A 26,013-nucleotide genomic window follows, 5' to 3' on the forward strand; every position below is an offset into this window, starting at 1 on the left:
GTGCAAGCTCTTGTTGTGCACCACTTATAGGAGCATCATATCATAATCAACCGTGGATGCCACCATGTAAAAGAGATATTGCAAAAGTGAACCATATGAAGAAAGATGGATTAAATAGTACATACATTTGTAATGGGGCTAGCTGTATCATTAGAAAGGCAAAGTACATCAAAGTATATTTAAACACCTATATTAAAAGACGCTTTAAAACCAAAATCATCTTCTAACTTGGGCTTCAGCTCTTGTCCGTTTCAAATATATTTATCTTTAGTTTTTACCGTTACAAATTATTTTTAGTAGTGGTTATTTACCGTCACTGAAATAAATTACTAACGGTTTTTCAGCATCAAAAGCGTTAATTATTTCCAACAATAGTAACAGGTTTCTAACGGATTTAAAGCGTACGTTCCTTAAACTATTAGTAACGGTTTTTGCACCCATTACTCACGCTTTTTTGGCTACATAAGTGACTCAATGAAACAATTGCGCTGCGTATTTAAAAAAAAATAATGTTCACTCTACCACCCATTCACCACCTTCACCTGCATAAAATGCCTCTATTTTTTTTTTTTCAAGAATTCTACAAAAGTTATCAATAAACAGAAAACCTCATAAGTACATCCGAGATCAAGTACTCCCTTTTATTACTACAAATCACAACCAAAAAGTCATACATAATGAGTATACAAATTCTGAAATTTGATGCACCAAAAGAAAATAAACATTTTATCAAAATCAATCAAAATTGATAGTAAAGTTTGTCCTCATCTCCTTCGACTATCTATGCATTGACCCTCCATGAATCTTGAATCCTAAAAATAACATAAATTAAAATATGGAAGACATAGGCAAAATGAAAGAAACATCCAATCCTGAATCGAGTCATTGCTAATTCAAGTATTAACAAAGTACCTCAAAAACTTTCCAGCCAAATGCTTTTCCATAATGCAGAACCTATATGAGTGCATAATGCCATAACCATAGTAATTACTACATGAAGGTATCGATACCATGTTTTTGCAGCGCTTGCAGTTCATGGACTCCCTACAAAAGTCCAATATAAGTAGTCAAATTTATCAACACAAACACATGATGAACAAAAAGGAATTCGACTTTTTTAGATGGCTCATGGAGAAACCAATTAACAAAGCATGAAAACCCAAGTCATTGTAACCTAACTCATCCATACAATTAACATAGCATTATGGAACCAACTAATAAGCGGTAAAGGGCATCGAATTAAAACCAACTCACTTTCGTAAATACAATGCCTCGAGTTTTTCATAACTTCACCAATGAATATCACAGTAGAAGTTGTACCATATTATTCACTTGTATCATTTTGAGCAGCAGCGGTTCTCTTAATCATGGCGCCTTCAAATTTCGGATTTGCTGAAAACCATGAATTAAATATCAAGTGGCAGATAAACCCAAAACAACTACATTCACAATTCCTCAACAATCATCTAAAACAATATCTAGTAAAATATGGTCAGCTTGTCACGGGGAGAATCACGATGTAACCATGTTTAATAGGCATCAAAAGATGACCCTAACTAAAATAGACAATGGCTATATAAAAGTTCAAAAATGGATATAAACGTGTTGTTCAGGATAATTAGGGGCAACACTGATGACTAATTAAGGAAGCTGATTAGCATTTTTCTTAAGAAAAAAGGAATCTATAAACTTCTTCAATAGTCCCTCTTTCAATGCGTAAGATACTGAATAGTTCCAAGTTCCAACACCACCAACCAGGGCCGGCCCTGGGCCTATGTTGCCTAATGCCTTGCATAGGGCCCCCAAATGTTTGCTAATTTTAAGGGGCCCGTCCACCACTTCAACCCACTACCATGTTAACTTATGATATAGCCCACGCACAGAAACAAAGGTCCACATCAACACAAAAGTCCATTTTAGAGTTCAGCTGTAAGAGAAAACCCAAATCGATTCGTTTTAGCTTTTTTGAGTCACATAACTAAACGAACGAAATCAAGACAAGTAATTGAACAAGACAAAAAAATCATATACCAATGAACCCAAACCGTTTCTCCCACAGAACGAAACAATATCAAGTTCAGAAAACAAGTAAGATTCTTCTCTTAATCTCTTAATGCCTAGGAAGTTGAATTGAACACTTGACTTTATTACTTTTAGTTCATAAAACAAGCTGATTTAGTTACTTTTAGTTGATTTTATTATCAAGTTGTTGTTGTTTTGTCGGATTTTTTCGATGGCACGCACTAGAACATATCCCTCTGGTCATGAAAAAAGGAAAAAGAAACAAAGAATGGAAGCAATGGCTCAATCTCAAGTAGGAGCTATAAAAAAGTTCTTTACGACCACGAAACAAGAAGAGAGTTCAAATGCAAATCCCATTAACGAGGTAGCTGAGAATCACAATGGCACTGGAGAAGAAATAAATGATGAACAAATGCTTGAAGGGCATGAAGAGTTGGTAAATGAGGAACGGATTAATGAAGGGTTTGAAGAGCTGGTAAATGAGGAACGAGTTAATGAAGAATGTGAAGAATTAGATAATGTGGAATCTTGAAATGTGGTGATTGAAGAACATGCACAAGCTAATAATGATTATGAGGGACCAGTGAATTATTATGATCCAGGAAATTGGGATAAGATTGACCAAACTTTTAGAGACTTACTAGTACAAAAGGGTCCAGTAAGAGATCATAGTGGTAATTTTCCTAGAAATTCTGAAGGGAGGCGTTTTTCTTCCACTTATTACACTCGACATTTGGAGAATGGGGAGAAACAAGATAGAAGTTGGCTCGTCTATTCACATGCTTTAGACAAGGTATATTGCTTCTGTTGTAAGTTGTTCAAGCAAAATGCAAATACCTCTCAGTTGACTGATGAAGGATATGACAATTGGAGAAATCTCACGACAAGGCTTAAACAACATGAACAACGTCCTCATCATAAAAGACGTCTAAAATATTGGATTGAATTGGTGGATCGACTTGGCAAGAATGAAACAATTGATAAACATCTTCAGGAACAGATTTCGAAAGAAAGGGAACATTGGAGGGAATTGTTACAGAGGATACTTGTTGTTGTGAAAACTCTTGCTTAGAATAATTTGCCGTTTCGCGGGAAGCATGAAAAGATTTATGAAGATAATAATGGAATTTTTTTGAGTATAATTGAAATGATGGGTAAATTTGATCCGGTTATCCAGAAACATCTCGAACGTATTCAAAAGAGTGAAATTCACTATCATTATCTCGGTCACAAGATTCATAATGAATTGATAGAAATGTTGGTAGGTGAGGTTAAATGTTCGATTGTGAAGAAAATCCAAGATGCAAAGTATTTCTCGATCATCCTTGATTGTACACCTGATATAAGTCACGAAGAACAAATGTCTCTTGTTGTACGGTGTGTGGATGTTTCAACGAGTCCAGCGAAGGTAGAAGAATATTTTCTAGAATTTTGGAAGGTGGATGACACATCAGGTTTGGGACTTTTTAATAAACTGAAAGATATGCTAGATACTCTTGAACTCGACATTGGTAATATAAGAGGCCAAGGTTATGATAATGGATCCAATATGAAAGGGAAACACAAAGGTGTACGAATAGATTGCTTTCGAAGTTAATCCTAGAGCATTCTATACTCCATCTGGTTGTCACACGCTTTAATCTTGCTCTATGTGATATGGCTTAACTCTTGTCCAAAAGCTGTATCTTTTTTCGGAGTGGTACAACGTATATATTCGGTGTTTTCTTCTTCTACAAAGCGATGACAAGTTTTTAAAGATAAGGTTAAAGGTGGTCTTACTCTTAAGACATTGGCACCAGCACGTTGGGAAAGCCGTTTGGATAGTGTTGCAGCGATAAAAGAGCAGGCTCCACATATTCGAGATGCTTTACTTTACTTGGTTGATACTAGTGATGATCCAAAAACAAAGAGTGATGCTGAGTCTCTAGCAACACATGAGCTTGAAAATTTTGAATTTTTGGTTGGTATGATTATTTGGTACAATGTATTGTCACAGGTTAACTATATTAGCAAACTCTTGCAAAAAGAAGACATGCATATGGATGTAGCTATAAAGAAGTTGGAAGGACTCATTTCATATTTTGAAAGGTACAGAGTAACTGGATTTGATGAGGCTATGGTGGAAGCTAAGGAGATTGCGGCTGATATGCAAGTTGAACCTGTTTTTCGTGAAAAACGCATCATTCGTAGAAAAAGACAGTTTGATGATAATGTCACTGAAGAATTGCCACAATCTGCTGAAGAGTTGTTCAGAATCCACTACTTCATTTATATAGTTGACCAAGCTCTTTCCTCATTAAGGAGTCGATTTGAAGAATTTAAAAAATTTGAAGGAATTTTCGGGTTTTTGTATGATTTGGAGAAGTTGAAGTCTGCAAATAATGCTAGTTTAAAAGCTTCTTGTGAGAACCTTGAAAATTATTTGAAGCATGACACAGTATCTGATATTGATGGGAGAGAGTTATTTTCTGAACTAAAGATCTTGAGAGAAGATTTGCCAGAAGGCATAAAGAAGGCAGCTGATGTGTTGGATCATTTGAAGTTAACGGTTAGTTGTTTTCCAAATGCATGAATTTCTTACAGAATATTACTCACTATACCAGTTACAGTTGCATCTGGAGAAAGGAGTTTTTCAAAGTTGAAATTGATAAAATCTTACCTTCGGTCAAGCATGTCACAAGATAGATTAAATGGATTAGCCATGTTATCCATTGAGAAGGGGTTGGTAGAGAAAATTGACTATGCAAGTGTAATCAGTGATTTCGCAAGTAGAAATGGATCAAGATCTATTTTTGGTTAATAGTTTATTAATGTACTTTTCTTTTTAGTTTTATTGTGCTAAGAGAACTATATGATGCTTGATCAATGGGGTTAGGTTCCATGTCCCCCCCCTGGGGTAGTCACAAGTGATTTGGGAAGAAACAAGAAAGAAAAAATATTTTGCGAGTTTTTTTGTTACTTATTTTTTAATTAGTATATAGGCCCTATTTTCAGGAGCTTGCATAGGGCCCCTTGAAACGCAGGGCCGGCCCTGCCACCAACCCACATCAGTCGACACGTGGATAAAAGGAAAATTCAGCATGCTATGCATGATACTAAGTATGGATTTGCTACGTGTCCATAAGATTCTAATATCGTAAGGAAAAAAATGTTAACACAAATAAATTACTACAGCCCTCAATTGTCTTTTTTTTGCTTAAGTAGGTAATCTTATGGCCGGTTTGTAATTTGTTGAGCACCTGAGCCTGTCCATTAGCACAATCAGGTATGCCTAGAAAGTTGCAGATTCAGACCTACTGCCTTAGTGGAACTTGGGCCACTATGACACTATCTACTCATATTTTGGCCCCCACTCAATAGTGGGTATGGTGTTCTGATTTGATTGGCTAGATAGCGAATGGTAATTAATTACCTACAAATATATAAATATATACTATACTTACTTGGTAGGGATGGGGTATTCAAGGAAGAATTTGGCCAGTATCTCCACAACATCACTGCAGTGCAGTACGCTCTTGGCACATAGATACCTTCCAGAAGTAGGAGTCTCGTAATCGAGTATGTGAGCTAAATCCACGTCTCTAACATGAATGCAAGTCTGTACCGAGTTGGCATAGGTTTTAGCAGACCCAGTGAGCTACTTGAGTATGTGAACGATGCTAGCGTTGACGATTGGTTGAAGTAATGGACCCACCACCAACGCAGGGTTCACCACCACCAAATCTACTCCTTTCTCTTTTGCCATCTCCCATGTTGCCTGTTCGGCCACTGCTTTGCCATAACAATACCAATTCTGCACATTCAATTGTACTGAAAGTGTTAGGTAAAAATAATTTCATTTACAAAATGATTAAGTTAATAATACAATTATGATGGAAATGAACCTAGCTTGGTCATCTTGCAAAAATCCAGATCACTCCAGCAAGACTCGTCCACAACGACATCAGGCCCTCTATTAGGATCCATAGTGACTGCACCAATAGAAGACGTACAGACAACGCGAAAAACACCAACTTCTGCAGTTGCGTCAATTACAAACTTGGTACCATTCACAGCTGGCTCCACCATTGTTCAGGATCATCCGTAACAGGAGAAGCTATATGGAAAACTCCCTGACAACCTTTAATAGCTTCGCAAAGGCTCTCGTAATCAAGAAGATCAGCCTTGTTAGATGATTAGATGGAGTCAGGGGAATATACTAATTGGGCATAGAAATACACAAATCACATGAAATCTCCACAAACAATCCATTATGTACTACAAAAACTTACTGAAAGAAAAGTAGACAATATTAAGTTACCAACCAGAGGAGGGATCAGCCACACAGATATCTTGGAGCATGTCAGGATCAGCTAGGGTGCCATAGATGACAGTAAAGAACAAAAGAAGAGGCGCAACAATTGACATGCTCTTGTTTATTTTAGAAGAATCAAAGAGAGATGAATAGTTGTGAATGAATGGAAAACTAAGGAGAACAATGAATGGAAAAATGTACTTATAAAGAAAATAAAACCAAAGTCGTTAGTGATGTTGATGCTATGCCAACAACATTATCAACTAAATGAAACATTGGAAAGGTCCCTCTTCCATTAAAAGTAAATAAAATCTTAATTCATAATTAAAAAAAGCTACCCTGGACATTGTTATCCGACTCACATGGTCTTCATAAAGATTTATTTCACCTTAAAGATTTCTAGTGAATCTAGAATAATGCTGATATACTAACAGCAGTTCAAACTTAAAAAATAAGATAAATCAGAAAGATTGAATACGTTTGGTCTTCATTTATACAGATATGTGGTACTCTCAGATCTAAAAAGAATTTAATTTATTTGTAAGAAAAAGAATTATGTCATCATTACTTGGCAAATTTATGATTGACTGTCCAGAATCCCATTTTGAATGACACTATTGTAATTAAACAGTCCTAACGGCGACCTGTGTTTGACAAAGCCATTACACCCCAAAAACAGCAAAGCAAAAATACAAAAGCCTCAAACCGATTTTGTGAAGCGCAAACTGATTGATATTAAACAATCCTGTTTTGTGAAGGCTTAAAACTCAATTGTAACTAAACATAAAAGTGAGGATGAAAGTTATAAGGCATTTTTTTCAAACAATTAAAAGTTAAAAAGAAAAGGGCGGACAAAAAGCTAACCATGACTGTCTACTATTAACCTTGTGTCTAGGAAACTCTCCCAAAATGAGTTCTTCTAAGAAGATGCACAAACACAACAAATCATATATATATAAATAAAAAAAATAGATTGGTGTCGAAACTATACAATATGTAAAATGGTATAGTGTCTCCCCATTTGGTATATCTAAAAAAAGCACCAAAACTCACCATATAGCAGTGAGGGTTTCTAGATAAAAATACGTAAATGTTCAGAAACATACTTTGTTCAAAAAATCTGTAAGAAAAGAAGACAACTACTTTGTTCCTCTTCACACTTCAACTCGTACCGAAAAATTAAATAAAGATAAGGCATATGATACGCTTCACTATAAATAAAGAGGTAATTTATCAAACAATGGAATTTCCATGAACCAAAACGAAATGGAAAAACAGAAAATAGAGATGAGATTGCAAATGATACGCTTCACTATCTAAAACGATAGTGATACAATCCAGGTTTGATAAATTAGTAGGTTGAATTTATGAACAAGAAGAAAAAAACTTCGTTGAACTCACCTCTTCCATTGAAGTTGCACAGTAGTGATTCCGTTGAACATAATTTCCTGCAACATAATAAAGGTAGATTAAATGAACCAACATAAATAATTGGAGCCTTGATTAAAGCAAAGAATAAAAGGGAATAAAAGGGAAGTTCGATTATGAAAAGTGATTAACGCATTAAAAAAGTAAATGAAAATAAAATCCGACCGAATTAGAAACAAAAAGTAACTTAAACCCATTTCACCATATTATCAGAAACGGTGGAGATTCATTATTTTGGTAGCGAAGAAGATGGACAGTTAGAATAATAAGGCGAAGGTTAAGTGCTTGTTTTTTTTATTTGCGGTTTAAGTGCCTGAAGCGGTGTGTCTGTTTCGGGTTATTATTCGGCGAAATATAAGAGAATTACAAATTTATCCTTTTAAGTTAGAGCAAAAAGGATGTCATCAGCATCTGGTGCCAGAAATCCAAGATGCACAATAGGTAATTCACTGAGGAAAATATTTATTGAACCCTAACCTGAGAATCAGTCGAAACAAATTAAGGTAAATGGGCATACAAACTTCTGTCCTAACAATTCATAATCAAAACTTGATCGAACTTCAAAGCACTGACATCTATAGAGATGGAATTAATAAAATTTAGTTGGGGTAACGTGTATTAGTTTTAACAGATATAAGTCACCAATAAAAAACGTTATTGGAAATCGACACAAACAAAATTTACATTACGAGGTCTGAAAGGAGAGTACAATAACAAAAAAAGTGAAAAAATCATGAAAACTAAGTGTAAGTATTTACTTGCAGCCATATACAAATCACTGGAGGATGGGGGTACACAACCCTGCAGAAAAAAGAGTTTTCCTTGCTATTCCACCTTTGCTCCTATAGTGAGAGTTGTTCTATATTTTGAAAGGCAATCAACTCCAAAATCTGATTTTGTTCATCCTATGTGTTAACTTGTCAGAACACTAGAACTATCACATTATAGGAGTCCCTCCTTGGTCCCTCCCTGATAGTTAGATCCTGTATTGCCGGTTAGAAGTTCATATTCTACCTGCAGATTTATAGACATCAGTTGGCAATGTGACTTCAAAGGATGAACCCTTTTAAGTCTGATGGTAACGTGTATATTCATTCTTTAATCTGTTTATCCAAGTGAATGAAGGCATTTCATATGAATATAAAATTTATAGAACTACAATGAAACAAACATAACTAAAACGAAATAATCATAGCACTGAAGCTATTGTGTAATGCGCACTGGAACTGCATTGTGACTTGGAAACTTAAGTTCTTGTATTGTCACGATGATTTGGCTTATGTATCATTGTAGCTTTAGTTGCTACACTTAGAATGTCCACCGTAAAGAATTGTTACAGTGGTTACCTGTATCACGTGCTCATAATCTAAAAGAATGTCATCCATCAGACGGTAATTTTTCTGAAACTTATGCACCATTGTCCCACCCAACTGACATTCTTGCCGCTAAAATGTGATAATAACTATGAATATAATCAGGAAGCTAGGTACATAAAGACCAACAATAAGATTGGTGCAATTTTGAAAAGATATAGTAATCTTTATGTATCTCGATGAACCAAAGATTTGGTATAGCTTGACATGTGATTTAATTATATAATAACTAATCACCCATAACCTATTTGTTCGAAACCACATTTTATGAATTGATGTCTTGAGTCTTGACAATTTGGAGCTGTGGTGGGGCAGGGGCAGTAAAATTCTAGAGAACACAGCTGCATAGTGTAACTCTTTTCCCTCCTCCTTTATCTAGACTTGGGACCAGCAACATAAAAACAGCAGTTTGCATTAGCGGAGTTAAAAATGTTTTGTAGCAATTCCAATGATCATGGAAATATTAAGGGCGAAAAGTGATATTAGAAAATCTAAACATAAAGAAGTCATATATGAATCAATGTATATCATGAGTAACTGAAATCACTATATGAAGACAGGACCAGTTATTGTATAAGTGAGAATTTAAATATTCTGGCGATACTCAATAATTGAAATACGATATCTAAAAATCACAAAAAGTAATGGAAATCTAATATGAAACGGAAAGAAAGAAGTGAATGGAAACATTATTAGTTGCAACTACCATGTACTGCAACATGATATAATTAAATCTTTGATCAAGCCATCACAGTGTATAAAAAGAGAAACAAAAATATGAATCCCAAATGCTTAGTACAGTCATTGAATATGGATCTAAAATTCAAAGTACTATTCCAGAAACAAAGATCCAACCAAAACAACCAAAACAAATATCCAATCCAGAAACGTAGCACTCATTCAGTCATTCTTGATAGTAATTTCTAAGTAGAATAATATAGTAATCAAAGCATTGGAAACATAGGACTATCCACAAAATCTATAACTAAATTAGAACATGAAAACATGAAGTAGCGGGTCGCAAGTCTACGATAAACAATAGCATAATTCAAATTTAAACAAACCCTCAAGAAATTGTTTCGACCCGTTAATTGTAAATGTACCTTCGAGTATGATACTGCAATACTTCAATGAATTTTTCGTCTGTAACATGCAGGGAGTAGCGATTAGCGAAAACTTAAAAGGGGGAAAAGAAGCAAAAAACCGAGAAGAAAAGAATTTAGAGCAGTAAAATACTTATATGAGAGAAACAAAAAGGGAGAAAAGAGAAGCCAGAAGTAAATACCTGATTGGGAGAGAGAAGAAGAGAAGAAGAAGAGAGATGGTTGGTTTCTTGAATTTAATTTCGGTATAAAAGGTAATTATTTTGCAATTAATGAAGGGTAAGTCGCGCACAATTGAATAAGGGCGTATAGTTGATTTCCGACCTGAATTTACACATACGTCCTTAAATTACTATATAATCCTAAGGGTATAGATGGTAATAAATTTTAAAATGACTAAGTAGTCCTTCTTAAAGGCATTGAATAATTGATTTTAATATTTTATCAAGAGTATTTCATAGTAGAAAAAAGGCTGGTCCAATTTAAATGTCCATGTTAATTATAGTATCCTCTACTAATTGAGATAAATATTTAAAGACCCCAATTTGACAAAGACTTAGGATGATAATCGCCTCAATCTAATAATATTTTCCAAATTAATTTGGAGTATTTCCAATAGGAGCAAAATGATTAAAAATAATAATAATAACACGTTTTTTGGATATTCGTTCTTTTGAAAGAAGAAATCAATAGCACTTTTTTCTTTAGAAAGAAGAAGAAGATGAACTCGTTTTTTTTTTTTCAATTTCAAGTGAAGAATATATAGGATTTAGTATGGGGTCCCACAATATATATTAAATAAATGATTTGTTTTGTTTTGGGTACATCTAATAAAAAACAAGGGTAATTTAGAAATCTAAATGTGTCTAAAATAATTTTATTTATTTATTTTAAAATTGGGGTAAGAGAGTGTTTTTATGGGTGTGTCCAAGATCACCCAAGACTTAATATTGTTAACATTGCAAAATCAAATGAATATGGAATCATTGTTCCCTTCCACCTAATCTCAACTTAAGAATAACTACTTCAAATTTCAGAATATCCTTAGAAAGGTCAACAAATTTTTTCAGTTGCTCGCTCTAATATCAATTTCTAAACAAGTAAACAACCTTCGATTTACATGAGATAAACACTTCCAAAATCGTAAGGGGTGTTTTGACTTAGCCCCAATCCGGGTTGATATTTTATTTATTGACAATATTGTCTTTCTTCTTCATAAACTATGGAAATAAATCTCTACTACTAAACAAAAAAACAAATTGTGATAAATTTCAAAACAGGTTATGTACTATCCGCACTAATCCCAAATCAACTCAAAAATTGAATCCCATCTTGTAAATGGTGCACAAAACCTTTTTCTTAGAGAGAATATACTATTTTATTATTATTATTATTATTATATATATCTTTGTGAAAAACATAAAACATGGAATTATAATGTTTGTTTATATTTATTGTGTGTATAAGTTGGATTTTACCATTAATTGTGTCTTGTTTTGGGGGGTTAAGTAAAAAAAACCCCAAATCATAAATACAACAAATTAAGACCCACAAAATATAGATGTAGATTTTTCAACTCTCCAACTTCTTATGTTAACTCTTAAACAAACCCATCCCTCAATTTACATCACAAAATCATCTCCGACGAATACGTAACAAAAAAGGATATGCACAAGGAAATTTTATGGTAGAAACACTACTTTCATACCATATTTAAATTTTAAAATTTGTATTGTTAATTAGAAGTTCTTTAAGAGAGAAATTCCAATGTTTTATTCAAGATCGTTCTAGCAATCCATAGAAGCAGGAGAAAGAAGAGATATGCATAGAAAAATAAATTGTCTTTAATTATTTAATATATAATATCTAATATTTAATAAATTTTGTTAAAGGACAAGATTTCTTGATCTCAATACAGTAGGAAACTTATGTCTGTTAGGGATAATACATCGTGTTATCTAGATAGTCATGGAATGAACTAATTTGTTTTCATTGTAGGAAAGAAAAATGTTAGGAAAACATAAACTAAATGTTTTACACGAAGGTAATAAGAAAAACCAATTATTAATAAAATTTTCAAATCAAACTAAAATGATAAAAGAAAAAAGATATTATTATACTATTGACACCCTGTCTTTTGAGGGGTTAGATGGGATAATACCGTGACCTTAATATAAAATCATTTATTAGAGCAAAGACTTTAATCTTAAGATCACAGGTATGATCCCAACTTACCCAACAAAAAATATTGAAGAAGATAAAAAAAAAGAGAGAAAGAGATGCATTGTAAAGGAGGAAGTGTTGCTTATTTATAGCATACAACCTATTTAGAACACTCACCACGTGTTTAATAGGCGGAAAATACGAGGTGTATACACTTAAAAGGAAGAAATCTTATGCATTTATCAAAAGATATCATTTCCTCCTTGAGACGAGAACCACTCCACAAATTCATTTTACAAACAAAAGAAGAGTTTTTGCAAGTCTAAAATAATAGTAACGTTAGTCGTTAGGCATGAATAATATATGTGTATCGACATAAGCATCTACATGTAATCATGTATAAGTATGCAAACCGAGCTATACATCGGTTTTTGTTAAGTTTTCAAACCCGTGTCCCTCAAGATCGATAGGTAACATGGTTTTATTGAATTCTAATTGTAATTCAAGAAGTGGTATAAAAACATTTGGGGGTAATTATATAACTTCAGTGATATAAGAGATGCTCTTCTAATTTAAAAAAAATAGAGGATAATTATAATTTCAATGAATTGAGAGAGTTTTTTCTAAATTATTAATAAATGGAGAGCTTGTTTAATTGCTTCTAAATTGGATAAATATGGAAATCAAAATTTGGCTATGGTGAGGGGGATGTTCCTGAAAACTCGTAGAGATTTCAATTCAAATCAACTTAAGTTCTCCAAGTGGAGAGTTAGAGTATATACCGGGTTAGTGAGTCGGAGTGGAGCTGTCGAAGAGCTATTTGAACAAGTATGTTTGTCTTGGTGTGTTCAATACTCAATAGGAGGTTCGTTAAAGAAGAAATGACCCCCATTTCGCATGATTACAAACATTATTTGTAAATATCGACACCACCGGCATGTCAGACTATGCCCTACAGTTGAACGGATATACGAATGATACCACCGAATCGATTTGAAAAGTTAAAAAAAAAAAAAAATGAAAAAACAGCTTTTAGGTCAACCAAACAGACCCCAAAGCCAAAACAAATTTAGAATTAGAAGAAGAAGAAAAACAGCATGAACTTTTGAAGCCAATCCTCAAATCTTCTTGCAAAACAAAGCAGTGATTGTAAATGGGGTTAATTAATAAGAAAGAAAGTTTAAGTTCTTCATCAACAAAACCTTGCGCCCAATTAAGAGCTGCTTATCATGATTGTTTCAACAGGTAAAACTTTTTTAACATTATCTTTGGAATATTTTTAACTCTTGGGGCCGTCTAATAATGATGAAATGCGCAGATGGTATTCAGAGAAATTTGTAAAGGGTCAGTGGGATAAAGAGGAATGTGTTTCTGAATGGAACAAGTATAGAGCTTGTCTTTCTGTATGTGTTTTTTCTTTCTCATTAAAGTTTTGTTCTTTTGCATTTTATGATGTGGGGTTTGATTAGTTTTATTGTTGGATTTTGATTTGCAGAGACATTTGGAAGATAAGCATTTGAGTCGTTTTCTTGAAGCAGAAGCTTCTATTTATCATTCTGATAAAAAAGATTCTAGTGGTTTCAACTAGTGCATTCTTCTTGCATAAGGTGACTATAATCAAACATTACAATTATTTATTTACTTGTATATATATTGAGGGTACAGGGTACTATGGTGACATGGTGCCACAGATGAGATGTTTGATATTTTTGGATAACAATTTTAACATGCTTGAAACAAAATTCGCTTAACTTTGCGTTTTTGCACGTTTTAGAGGATCGTTTCCTATGCATTAAATTATTGTTAGTTTCATCAATTGTCCTAATCCCGGAACCTAAATATAACAGTTAGGCAAAACCGGAAAACAAAAATGTATTGAATATTTCTCTATAGGTGTAGTTACACTCATTTGGCTAGTTCTTGATATCACATCCTCCATTTAGTTGTTTTGTCTTTGTTCATGGAGTAACTTGTAGATTTCTGAACCTAGTATTCGAAGAAATATTATTTAGATATGCTCAAAGTTGCTTTGCCATGGGAATTAGAGAGCTTAGTTAGTTGTCATGGTGGCCTTTAGTGAGCGATTTTAAACACTAAGGGCATTTTCGTCTTTTAACCAAAAAATTAGATGAAAGAAGACAAAACGAGTGAGAATGAGAGCGGGATTCTGAAAACACCAAGCAAGATTTCAAATAGAGATGAGGATGAGGAAGCAGACAAACTAGAATCTGAGTTTGAGAAGGTTAATGGGAAGGGATCTCTTCAGAGGTTGCTGCAAAGAAGAATGATAAGGATTCATGAAGAACTTCTTATACAGCGAGAGGATGAAGATGATACAGAGGGGGCAATATCTATGGAAGGAAACTCAGGTAAGACTGCTGTAGTTGATACAGAGAAGAGAGGAGATGAATGGGAACATGCATGAAAAAAGTTACCTTAGAAACGAAGAATCTTAGATCCATAAATGTCGGATCGGAAAAAACGACTTACATAAGGTCTGAAACACCTCTGGCAATGATCAATTATACTGAAACACCTCTGGTTTCGATGGAGTCAGGGCAACCACAGGAGCATGCTAGGGTCGTGAACAAACAAGGAGAACTCAGGATTCATCATCTGGGATCCACCATCATAGAAGACATAACTCGAGTTAATAAGAATGATGCCACAACTGCTGGAAATGAGTGTGATAAGGACGGGGTTTCAGCAAGTGACAATGGTGGAAAAAAGAGCTCATGGGTGGATATCCTAGGACGTGAGTCTATTGGGAAAGATAAGCTGGAGTACGTGCAACCTACACTAGTGAATGGGAAGCCTGTACTCCATGTTAAATCGTCGCAGTTCATGAATATAAACAAAAAATATGAGAGACTGATTGTGGGGAGTTTTGTGGGAAGGCGGTTGGGTTTTAACTTTGTAAAGGAAACAGTTCAGCGAATATGGAAGGTTAAGAGTTTCACTATGAGGACATATGGGGAATGTATGTTTACATTTGAATTTGGGAAAGAAGAGGATAGAAGCACAGTGCTGGACATAGGATCGTTCCACATTGCCAGCCAGCTGTTTGTAGTAAGGCCGTGGAAGGCTTTTATTGAGGCAGAAGCAGATGAAATCAAGACAATTCCAATATGGGTCATTATGAAGAAATTTCCAATGGAATTATGGAACAAAGATGGGTTTAGTAAAGTGGCAAGTGTCATTGGGACGCCATTGTTTGTTGATAGGTTAACTGAATCAATGACACGGACTTCTTATGCGAGAGTATGCGTAGAGATAGATACGGAGTGTACCTATCCAGAGGGATTACCAGTTATAGTGGATCAGAAACGAACGTTCACCATACCGTTTGAGTATAACTGGAAGCCTCAAAGGTGTGCTAAGTGCAAAGTTTTCGGTCATACAGAGCTGAAATGTCCAAAGCAAGTTAAGCAAGGACAGGAGCAGAAGCAAGGGGTCTGGTTACAGAAAGAAGGCAATAAAACTAAGGAACCTAAAGGGAAAGCAATCCAACAAGAAGAAGTGACAAATGATGAGACAGAAAACACAAGAGCAAATGATACAAGGAGCACATCTTTAATTATCAGAACTGGAAATCAAGAGGGAGTAAAGGGCACTGAGGGCGGAGAATTACGCGGAATAGAGGCGGTGCATGAAAGAGAGGCAGCACAAGTAGTAGAAGAGGGGGAAGAAAAAGATAAAGAGGAGAAATGGCAGACGCCAAAAAAGAGGAACACTTGCAGACCAAAAGTAGTACAAGAGGTGATGACACACAATGTGGTGGTAGTGAGAGAAGGAGACGCAGCTGTAGAGAAGGAGAAGGAAGTGCAGAACAAAGTAAAAAACAGAAATGAGATGAGCACAGATGGCCAGAATAGGGACAGAGGTGAAACAAGTATGAGAAAACAAGGACCAGAAGGGGTATCGAAGATGAGCAAGAAGACTCAGATTCCAAGTTATGGGAAATCTAACATAGTGGTCGCGAAGTACGATCACTCTAATCCTAAAAGGAATATTAAATGATTGGTATAGGATGTTGGAATGTGAGGGGCCTAAACAGAGCTTTTAAGCAGTTTGAGGTGAAAGACATGATAAGACGGAAAGAATTGAGTGTGTTTGGACTGATTGAAACGAAAGTGAAGCAAGCAAAGATGCAAGAAGTCATTAACTGCTGCTGTAATGGATGGATGGTGGAACATAACTATGAGTATAGTGCAAAGGGAAGGATATGGTGCTGCTGGAACCCACAAAAGTGTAACTTGAAAATTATAGAGAAAGGTGAACAGAGTATAACTATGGATGCTGAACTGATGAATGGGAAATCGTTCGTAATAACATTGGTTTATGGTTCTAATGATAGAGATAAGAGAAGAGAGCTATGGAGGAGTTTGATTCAGGTATCGTACACAGTACAGAAACCATGGGTTGTAATAGGAGATTTTAACTCAGTATTGAATGGGCAAGAAAGAGTAGGAGGGACGGAGACAAGACCGTATCACTTCCAAGATTTGCTGAATTGTGTAACAATGGCTGGGTTAGTCGACTTGAAATATTCAGGGAACTTCCTAACATGGAGCAATAAGCAGACAGTGAGGCTATGGAGGAAACTAGACAGAGTCATGGTCAATGCGGAGTGGATAAATGAGTTTGGAGATACAGAAGCAACTTTTAAAAACCCGGGAGCAACATCTGATCATTCATCAATGGTGGTGGAAACGATAAAAACAAAAGGGCAATGTAAAAAGTCATTTCGATTTTTCAACTACTGGATTGATGAGGAGGGGTTTTTTGAAGTGGTTCAGGATGCATGGGGGGTGTCAGTGGTAGGAAATCCGATGTACACCTTCACAAAAAAGCTAAAGAACGTCAAGAATGCTTTAATCAGCTGGAACAGAGAAAAAGGAAAGGCATGCACAAGGAAAATAGAAGCGGAAAAAGAACTAGAAGAAGTACAAAATCAGCTACAGAACCAACCATTGGATCAACAGCTCATCACACATGAGAGAGTGATAACAAGAAAGTACGTCAAAGCTGCTATAGAGGAGGAGAACGAGTGTAAACAAAAATCAAGGGATCAGGTAGTAACTCTTGGAGACGGCAACACAAAGTATTTTTTTAACTCAGTAAAAGTGAGAAGGATGACAAACAAGATTAACTGCCTGAGAGATGGGAATGAGAAGATTCTGGAAGAGATAGAGAGTATAGGGGCAGAATGTGTGAAGTTTTATACTGACCTATACAGCCCGGATCAGATGGAAGAAATGGATTTCAATATGCTAGAGGAAATTCAGGTAGAACAGCTGGATCAAAATACTCAAGAGGAGCTGATAAAGGAGGTCACTAGAGATGAAATTATTGAATGTCTATCAGGTATAGACAGTGACAAAGCACCAGGGAGTGATGGGTTCTCTTCATTATTCTTCAAGGCTACATGGAGGATTATAGGCAATGAGTTTGTGAAAGCTGTGAAGAATTTTTTCAGGTCAGCCATGATGTTGCAGGAGGTGAATACAACATGTATTACCTTGATTCCTAAGATACCAAAGCCTACCTCGTTGGGGGATTACAGGCCCATTGCATGTTGCAATGTGATATACAAATGCATTACAAAGATCATGACACGCAGAATGAAACTATTCATGGCTCAGGTGATATCTCTTAATCAGTCAGCATTCATTTCTGGCAGAAGTATCCATGATAATATACTGCTTTCGCATGAGCTACTACACAATTACCACAGGAATCATGGCCCACCTAGATGTGCTGCTAAGATTGATCTAAGGAAGGCATATGATACTGTAAGATGGGAGGCTGTTACATTTGCTTTAACGAGAATTGGAGTCCCCTTACAGTTTGTACAGTGGATTCAGAAATGCATAGAAACACCGAGATATAGCATTATGATAAATGGAACGCCTTTCGGGTATTTCAAGGGAAAGAGAGGTATCAGGCAAGGGGACCCAATGTCACCTTATTTATTTGTACTAGTCATGGAGTTTTTCACTCAAATGCTAAGACGGAAAGTGGAGGAAGGAGAATATAGGCTTCATTATAAATGCAGGAACCCACTCATCACACATTTATCTTTCGCAGATGATTTAATTGCATTCATGAGTGGAGACTTGGGAACGGTACGAGCTCTGAAGGAAACTCTGAGCAAGTTGAAAAAGTGCTCGGGATTGCAAGTTAACCTACAGAAAAGCAATATGTTCTACTCGGGTATGGATGCGACAAGATGTACACAAGTCGAGAGTATTATTCAGTTCCAAAGAGGAGAGTTGCCGGTGAGATATCTGGGACTACCTTTAATAACGACAAGATTAAAGAATACTGATTGTGTGGCCTTGATAGAAAAGGTAAGGACCAAAATACAAGCATGGAAAGGACGCGCACTGTCGTATGCGGGGAGACTTCAGTTGTTAAAGGCAGTACTGAACAACATGAGTATATACTGGACGTCCTCTTTTGTGTTGCCACAGCAAACAATTGACACCATAAATCAAATGTGCAGAAACTTCTTGTGGTCGGGGCCTGAATGCGCTACATCCCATGCACTTATTAGTTGGGATAGTTTGTGTTTCCCGTATGAAGAAGGGGGTCTTGGGATTCGGAACCTCAGCACATCCAATATGGCAGCGAACCTAAAACACATTTGGAACCTAGTGAGTGGGAAGGAGACGCTATGGGTAAAATGGGTTAAGCTGAACCTAATCAAGGGTAGAAACTTTTGGCAGTTACAGATACCAAATGATTGTTCATGGGTTTGGTGCCATATTTTGAAAAACAGGAAGGATGCGAAACACATTGCTCAGCACCAGATCGGAGATGGAAGGGATACCAAGTTTTGGTTGGATCCATGGCATCCGATGGGCATATTGAAAGAGTTTTTTCCACTATCTCTTCTTTATGATTCAACCTGTAATCTAAACGCACCAGTCGCAAACTTGATTGAAAATGGGCGAGCTGGAATACACCATGGCATATTCGAGTCCACATGCCAGACATTATTAATGAAATGGAACAAGGGGTTAAGGTGGGCAGAGATGAGGACAGAATCATCTGGAATGCATCAGATAAGGGGGAGTACACACTCAGAGACACATATGAGAGTGTAAGAGAGACAAAGAGACCGAATACATGGCATAGCATCATCTGGTTTCCCAACAGAATTCCGAGGCACTCATTTACAGCTTGGCTAACTCTGAGTGAAGGATTAAAGACTCTAGAAAAGATGAAGGAGTGGAATATAGTACAAGATGATAATTGTGTTATCTGTGGGAGAGAAACAGAGACAGTAAGACACTTATTCTTTGATTGTAACTACTCAAAGTTTATATGGCAATATGTACTCAAGTTTGCAGGTTATCAAAGGGCGAGAGCTGCTTCATGGAAACTGGAAATCGCATGGGTACAACAGGTGGCAAAGGGAAAAGGCTATAAGCAAGACGCAGTTCGGTTATTGTTTACTGGCTTCATATACAAAGTGTGGCAAGAGCGAAATCAGAGAATTTTTCAGCAAAAAGAAAAAGTGGCAGAGCATGTGGGGAATGAGATCATAAGGGATGTAAGGACCAAGCTACAGTCACTCAAAACTGAAATGGAGGAGGGCCCCGAGCGGAACAACTTCATGGAGAGATGGAACATTCAAGTGGGAACGAGGAAAAAAAAGGTAAAGCACTGCTGTTGGGAGAGAGCTGGAGCAGGCATATACAACTTGAATACGGATGGCACACTCAAAGGAAGTCAAGGAGGATGGGCAGCAGTGTTTCGAGATGTGAATGGGGTTGTGGTTGCAGCAGCACATGGTAAAGCAGACTATGATTCAATAGACTTGATTGAATTGCAAGGGATTGAACAAGGGCTGAGACTTGGATTGCGAAAAGGTTATCAAAGAATGAGGGCACAAACAGACTCGACTTGTGTAACAGCTTACATGAAGAATGAAGGGCAGCACCCTTGGCGGGCACATCACATGATGAAAGAGATACATGACATGATAGAACAGCTAGAAGATTTTTCCATTATGCATGTATTTAGAGAAACAAATAAACTAGCAGATATACTAGCATCTACCATACCTGCTGTTAGTTATATAGAATTTAATCTTAGTTCTTTTTCAGAGGATGTAAAAAAGATTATATATGATGATGCCATGGGCAAAGAATATGTAAGAATGTAACCGAGCTATGATTTTATTATGAATAAAAAAGGGGTAAGGGACCTCTCAAAAACCCTGCTTGCCGTTCAAAAAAAAAAAGTTGCTTTGCCAATGTTATTGGAACAAATATTTGTGATATCATTCTGCCTGGGCATCTTCTTCAGCTATTCTAGTTTGGGTACATTGACAAGGAAAAAGTTTAAGCTTCTTAGTGTAGGCTGTATCGAACATCATATTAGCGTACATGTCTCTATTTTCTTTGTGGTACAATGTCTCTTGATAGTCTTTGAATGTTCTTTCAATAACTCATATGGTATCTCTAATTGTTAAGGTAGAAGAAATTTTGATTACAAATATTTAACAATAAAGTTGCAAAAGTTTGTAGTTACATGCTAAAGTCATTCATGTCAAATGACAGTTGTAGCATAGTAGCCTAGTTGGTGCTCTAGAGTAATATGGATGGTTTGGGGAGTCTGGTATTGACTGTGGGACTATGTTTTGATGCAGATTTAGTTGGGGATATTGATCTTAGGATATTTAGGGTATTTACGATAGGATGGATATGTCTAATAGGCGGTAGAAATTGAGTTTGAATCCAGACTGAAGCCTGCTCTCACTGAGCTTGAAGTCATACAAGAGTGTCAGACCAAGTTCATATGTTTTGAGTCTTGTTGCAAGTGCAACAGGTCAACAGAGTGACCCAGATCATTCTTCCAAGTGGGTGATTGTAAGGTACCATGATAGTATTAATAGAACCCTTCTTACTTTTTACATGTTTCTTTTGCTAGGTGATTCTGGTTTTGGCTGCTGGGTTGTTTTGGTTGATTTCGAGTAGTTCTGTTACTTTTTCTAGCAACATGAATACAGATCTTCAGATGCTTGAAGGCTAATGTTGATTTTGTGCACCTTTCTAGGGATTCACAAGCATAAAATATGTGGGGAGTTGATAAAGAAGGAGCATATTGCTGTTCAGACTCGGTGACCTAATCATTCAAGTATAATGTACCATGTCCAAGAGTAACTGCATCCTGATTATCTTCAAAACCGTTAATAGTACTTTGAGAAGACTTCACCAGGATTGTGTTGGTGTGGATCTTCAACTTCTTTTCTTCCTGTGGAGTATTGTGTTATCCTCTGCTTAAGCCGCCGAATATTTGGTCATCGCAGTCGGTCATATACAATCAGAGATACAAAGAACTCCACCATTTGTATGCTTTTCAGAATGTTCATTTTAAGGTGGAAGCCCTGTTAGTCATGAACTATAGCTTTGTTTTTAATGGGTGACTTACGCATGCCATCCTTATAAAATATTGCATATGCAAATATTGGGAATCAGAGAGATTTTGCCTTGGCAGTTGTTTGCATTTCAACCTACTAGTCTACAACAAGTCAACAATTCACCATCTGCATCTAGTTTACGTTCTGGATCAATGATATATATATTTCTTTCAGTGAATATTGTGCTGTTAGTTTTGTTGTATGATTTAAAACAAAGAAAAGACTAAACAACATATTAACAAGTTTCTCGCCCACCACTATCTTGCTCCCCTCAGTAGTTAAACAGACACCATCAGCACGAACTTTTCCAGTTGGATGTTCTTTGAATTGCTGTCCAAAGATCATTAACCTCCACTTCCATATCTCTGCAAAGCTCAATGCAAGCCTTTGAATATCTCTCACAGACCTCATTTAAGCGAGCGTGCCTGCTGATTATTTCCTCTTTGATGGAGGGAAAGCAAGAAAAATGATGACCTGCTTAGGTTTCTCATGTTTTCAATGCACTCTGGAAGTGGTACATGAGAACTTAAAATAAAGGGATGGGGCTCTGTGGAGTCATTATCCCCGGAGTATACTACAACCAGATCTGATTGTACAGCTGCAGCCTCTGGAACTTGAAGAGCAGCAATGTACACCTTGAGTTCCAACCGTTGTACCCTCGTAATAATATGTCTGCCTTACGACTGTAGATGTCGGAGAGATGAGCTCCCCTATGAAAGATGTAGGTTTGATGGCTTAGAGATGGTGCGAAAGGAGTGATCCACTACGGAATGGAATAGAAAAGAATGGATGTTTATGTAAGGTAGTGTTGGGCACTTGGGCTTCAACTTCGTCTTTTCTGATATTCTATACTGGTAGCTGGTTAAGCTGTAGAGAACGCGGTCTTTGCAGTGCGTCATGTATGATCAGAGACAAAAGCCAAGGAACCGCACCATTTGGAATTTGATCAGAAATTACATTTAATAGTTGAAGCCTCTTATTGAACTGATATATTCTTTCATTGGCAACTTAAACGTATTTTGAATTTCTTTAGATGTTGCGTATACAATACAAGCATAGTAGACTTTTTCATCTGAACATTATGAGCAAAGAGAATAATAAATTTAATGCCAGTTTTCCCTGTATAAGGTCCATTCATCAGCGTTTATGGCATCCTCTTTGTGAGCAGAAAGAGGATTCTCAGCAAATTCAGACGGCAAGGACTTCCAATATAGGCTCGGCTCCCATTCGGCTTCCTTTAAGACCTTCAGTATCTCATCCACTACTATCTTGCTACCCCCAGAAGATAAATGGACACCATCTATAAAACATGAAGTTTTCCAACTATCTGTTTTCTGGATGGCTGTGTAGAGATCAATAACCTTCACTCCCATATCTCTGCAGAGCTGTATACAAGCTTCTGAATATCTCTGGCAGGCCTCATTGGAGCGAAGGAGCTTAAAATTTGCACGAAATTGTTCCTCGTTGACAGGAAGGCAACTAAGAAAAATTACGCGTGTTTGGTCTGAAAGGCTCCTTAGATGAACTGCAATACTTCTCATGTTCTCAACATATTCTGGAAGTGGTACATGAGGACTTAAGCCAGAGGGATGAGGATCCATTGAGTCGTTTCCGCCAAAATAAACTACAACCAAGTCAGGTTGTATAGTTGCATCCTTTGGAAAAACTTGATGGACAACTTCGAGAGCACGCCGTGAGTTCCAACCATTGTACCCTCGTAATACTATGTCAGCTTTACGGCTGTAGATGTCTGCAAGATGTGCTCCCCATCCACCATTGCTGTAGCTTATCTGAACAATTGAAGATCCAAATAGCACGAATTGAGGCCTTTTTGGTGCTACCATCTTTATCGATTGATCTATCCACTGGAGCTACAATTGTTTGTCTCAGTTTTACATGTTCATAATATGGCAATTGGGCTATTGGCTTACATGATTGAGTTTAATTTCTATTATCGAAAAAAAAAAAAAAAAGATTGAGTTTATTTTCTTTTCTTATTATAAGGTTGGTGAAAATACGTAAACCACTACATTTTCTACGTTTTATCTTTAGCATACACTTTTAAAAGTGTTTCCTTTTCTTTATCAGTAAGTATTTAACTTATTGCACTTGCAATTACTGAACAACCCCTTGCTTGAATAGATTTGCCTTTGACTAATTGTTATTACCCTTACTAGTTTGCTACTTGTTAGGTATTCTTGTAACCCACTCATTATAATTCAATCCAAGCTAAGTTGAATACTTAAATACAAGGCCAAATATTTCGATGTCGGGCGATATATCAGACCCCAAAAACTAATATATGTATCGGATATATTGATATATTGGTGGATATATATTTTTTTGTTGACTGGTCAAAATTTTGTTTTGTATGTTGATATATATAAAAAAATATTGAAAATATCGCCGATTATATCGAAATATCATTGATATATTAATAAAAATATATATAGGGGTATATCAGTCGATATATCGAAAAATCCTATATATATCGGATACAAAATGTGTCAATATATCCATATCGGATATCTAAAAAAACCAAGATATATTGGCGATATTTCAAAAATATCGGCAATATTTTGGTCCTTGGTCTCATCCACCTGCTTTTGTATTAAGCTCTATAAGTGCGAATGTTCAAGAAATTTGTACTGAACGTATTATTAATTTGTAAATAAAAGAAAGTATATGTAGCAAATAACATAGACTTAATGAGATGGCAAACAAGATGTATAGTGGTTCTGAGCCATTGCATCTTCCTACGCCCACTTGAGAAAAATGGTATTTATTGCTTGATAGTTCATTAGGGTTTATTACAAAAATTTATATATGCACAATCGTCTGTAGTTGTTTCTAAAAATGTGGAGTCTCCCTTATATAAACAACTCTGTAAAGAACGTATCGAACTAGGGGGTGCATGCCCTTAGTTCATGCCCAACTGGAGGGCGCACGGCCTTTCTTCTCCCCCAGTATCGTTTATAAAAAACAAAAAACCCCTAGTACACTGCCTTATCTATCACTAATTATACTTTTATAGCTGGATTAGTGTTGATAGATTTGTTATTATACATGATCAATCCAATTAAAAATAGGCTAGGAGGAAGTGCAATGGGTGATTTGACGCAGCCTGCATTTTAATACTTTGTAATTCTACGACGATCCACATATACATTGTCATACGATATCACCTCTGTATATTAAATCAGAGTACATCTTATGTGGACAATCTCTTTCTTAGGTGGTGCATTCTTAAGACATAGGTATGCCATGTGGACACTCTTAATTAATCATAATAAGTTTCTTAATACAACATGAACTCTTAATCTAGAGAAGTTTCATACTACAATACAACTCTAATAAGTCAATCAACATCTGACAAGAAAATTTTATACGACTCTAATAACTCTAATAAGAAAACATTGCTAAATCAACTCCAAAAACTTATGCTAATAATTATCAGTCATTGAATTTTAGAAATGATTCCGAATCCAGCCATATGGCCGGGTCTAAAACCTTGTACAATATTATTGTAAAACAATATAATTTGAAAATATTGAGGAAAAACTTATACCATTTCCAATTGTCAACAGGACCGGCTCAAGCTAAGATGTGGCCTTAGGCGAGGCCTTTATTTGTGAGACCTTTATTTCCTAGGCCATCTATAATCACAAAAAAAAAAAAAACTATATATTCACAATTTTATTATAAATTAAGAGCCGCAAAATCTAGTATCAAGACGCAAATCAAACGAAAACGAACCAAATAAACATCAAAACTATAAATAACTAAAATAATAAATTCATATTGAAATAATAATAATAATAAAAAATCAAGTTTCACAAGACCCGTGAGTATTAGATGATGAATTGATAATTAGCCGTTCAGAACTCAAAGAATGAATTGACAAATGGTTAAACTTGAAATTGGTGAAATTGGAACAAGTGAGAGAGAAAGATTTAATGAGTAAAGTGTAATGACAATTTTTTTTAATTAAGACAGTCTAATTAAGAGAGAAGAATGTGGATTTTTCCATTTGTTTTTATTCTTCTAATGAAACAATTTCATTAAATGAGGACACTCCTACAAAAACTGAAATTACATTACTACGCGCTTGTAGCCATTGAATTCATATTAATACTTTGAGATGTCATTTGTGCGGTGGACTATTGGATTGTATACACTCCAAATTAATTCACTCTG

The 26,013-nt window shown here is 35.9% G+C and overlaps 2 protein-coding genes and 4 pseudogenes across 8 annotated transcripts; 3 read left to right on the forward strand and 3 right to left on the reverse strand.

Annotated features, from left to right (window-relative positions):
• Positions 1-616: 616 nt before the first annotated feature.
• On the reverse strand, positions 617-9,162 carry LOC147512322 (cinnamoyl-CoA reductase 1-like; annotated as a pseudogene). The gene is made up of 8 exons (XR_015216073.1): positions 9,091-9,162; positions 7,718-7,764; positions 6,327-6,487; positions 5,907-6,196; positions 5,466-5,832; positions 1,255-1,392; positions 913-1,044; positions 617-812 (listed from the first exon to the last, which is right to left on the reverse strand). The product of XR_015216073.1 is annotated as a cinnamoyl-CoA reductase 1-like (transcript).
• LOC147512323 (uncharacterized) lies at positions 4,025-4,864 on the forward strand (annotated as a pseudogene).
• A 4,166-nt stretch (positions 9,163-13,328) lies between the features above and the next one.
• Positions 13,329-23,691, forward strand: LOC147512324 (protein phosphatase). 4 transcript variants are annotated; one of them, XR_015214885.1, is made up of 5 exons: positions 13,329-13,628; positions 13,702-13,786; positions 13,879-13,990; positions 21,046-21,270; positions 21,453-23,691. XR_015214885.1 is itself a non-coding variant. In XM_086595305.1 (4 exons), exons 1-3 carry the CDS (start codon positions 13,537-13,539, stop codon positions 13,969-13,971), a joined length of 270 nt encoding a protein of 89 aa, XP_086451431.1. In that variant the 5' UTR covers positions 13,329-13,536; the 3' UTR covers positions 13,972-13,990; positions 21,327-23,691. The 4 variants fall into 4 exon arrangements, 3 of the variants coding, with proteins under 3 accessions (XP_086451431.1, XP_086451432.1, XP_086451430.1); XM_086595305.1 differs by lacking the exon at positions 21,046-21,270 and having other exon boundaries at positions 21,327-23,691; XM_086595306.1 differs by lacking the exons at positions 21,046-21,270; positions 21,453-23,691 and adding an exon at positions 19,735-20,853.
• LOC147512325 (uncharacterized) lies at positions 14,822-17,303 on the forward strand. The gene has a single exon (XM_086595303.1). It carries the CDS (start codon positions 14,898-14,900, stop codon positions 16,401-16,403), a length of 1,506 nt encoding a protein of 501 aa, XP_086451429.1. The 5' UTR covers positions 14,822-14,897; the 3' UTR covers positions 16,404-17,303.
• LOC147512326 (GDSL esterase/lipase WDL1 pseudogene) lies at positions 21,473-22,715 on the reverse strand (annotated as a pseudogene). The gene is made up of 2 exons (XR_015216075.1): positions 22,695-22,715; positions 21,473-22,579 (listed from the first exon to the last, which is right to left on the reverse strand). The product of XR_015216075.1 is annotated as a GDSL esterase/lipase WDL1 pseudogene (transcript).
• On the reverse strand, positions 22,793-23,660 carry LOC147512327 (GDSL esterase/lipase CPRD49 pseudogene; annotated as a pseudogene). Its single transcript, XR_015214883.1, has one exon. The product of XR_015214883.1 is annotated as a GDSL esterase/lipase CPRD49 pseudogene (transcript).
• Positions 23,692-26,013: the final 2,322 nt, after the last annotated feature.

This window comes from Coptis chinensis, chromosome 3 (assembly GCF_015680905.1).
Source record: "Coptis chinensis isolate HL-2020 chromosome 3, ASM1568090v1, whole genome shotgun sequence".
Lineage (NCBI taxonomy): Eukaryota > Viridiplantae > Streptophyta > Magnoliopsida > Ranunculales > Ranunculaceae > Coptis > Coptis chinensis.

Bases quoted from the DNA above. Each gene is read 5' to 3' on its own strand.
- LOC147512324 (XM_086595305.1), top strand. From the start codon at position 13,537: ATGGGGTTAATTAATAAGAAAGAAAGTTTAAGTTCTTCATCAACAAAA. The intron at 13,629-13,701 runs GTAAAACTTTTT...TGAAATGCGCAG, and splicing joins TATCATGATTGTTTCAACAG to ATGGTATTCAGAGAAATTTG. The intron at 13,787-13,878 runs GTATGTGTTTTT...TTTGATTTGCAG, and splicing joins AGTATAGAGCTTGTCTTTCT to AGACATTTGGAAGATAAGCA.
- LOC147512325 (XM_086595303.1), top strand. From the start codon at position 14,898: ATGATCAATTATACTGAAACACCTCTGGTTTCGATGGAGTCAGGGCAA.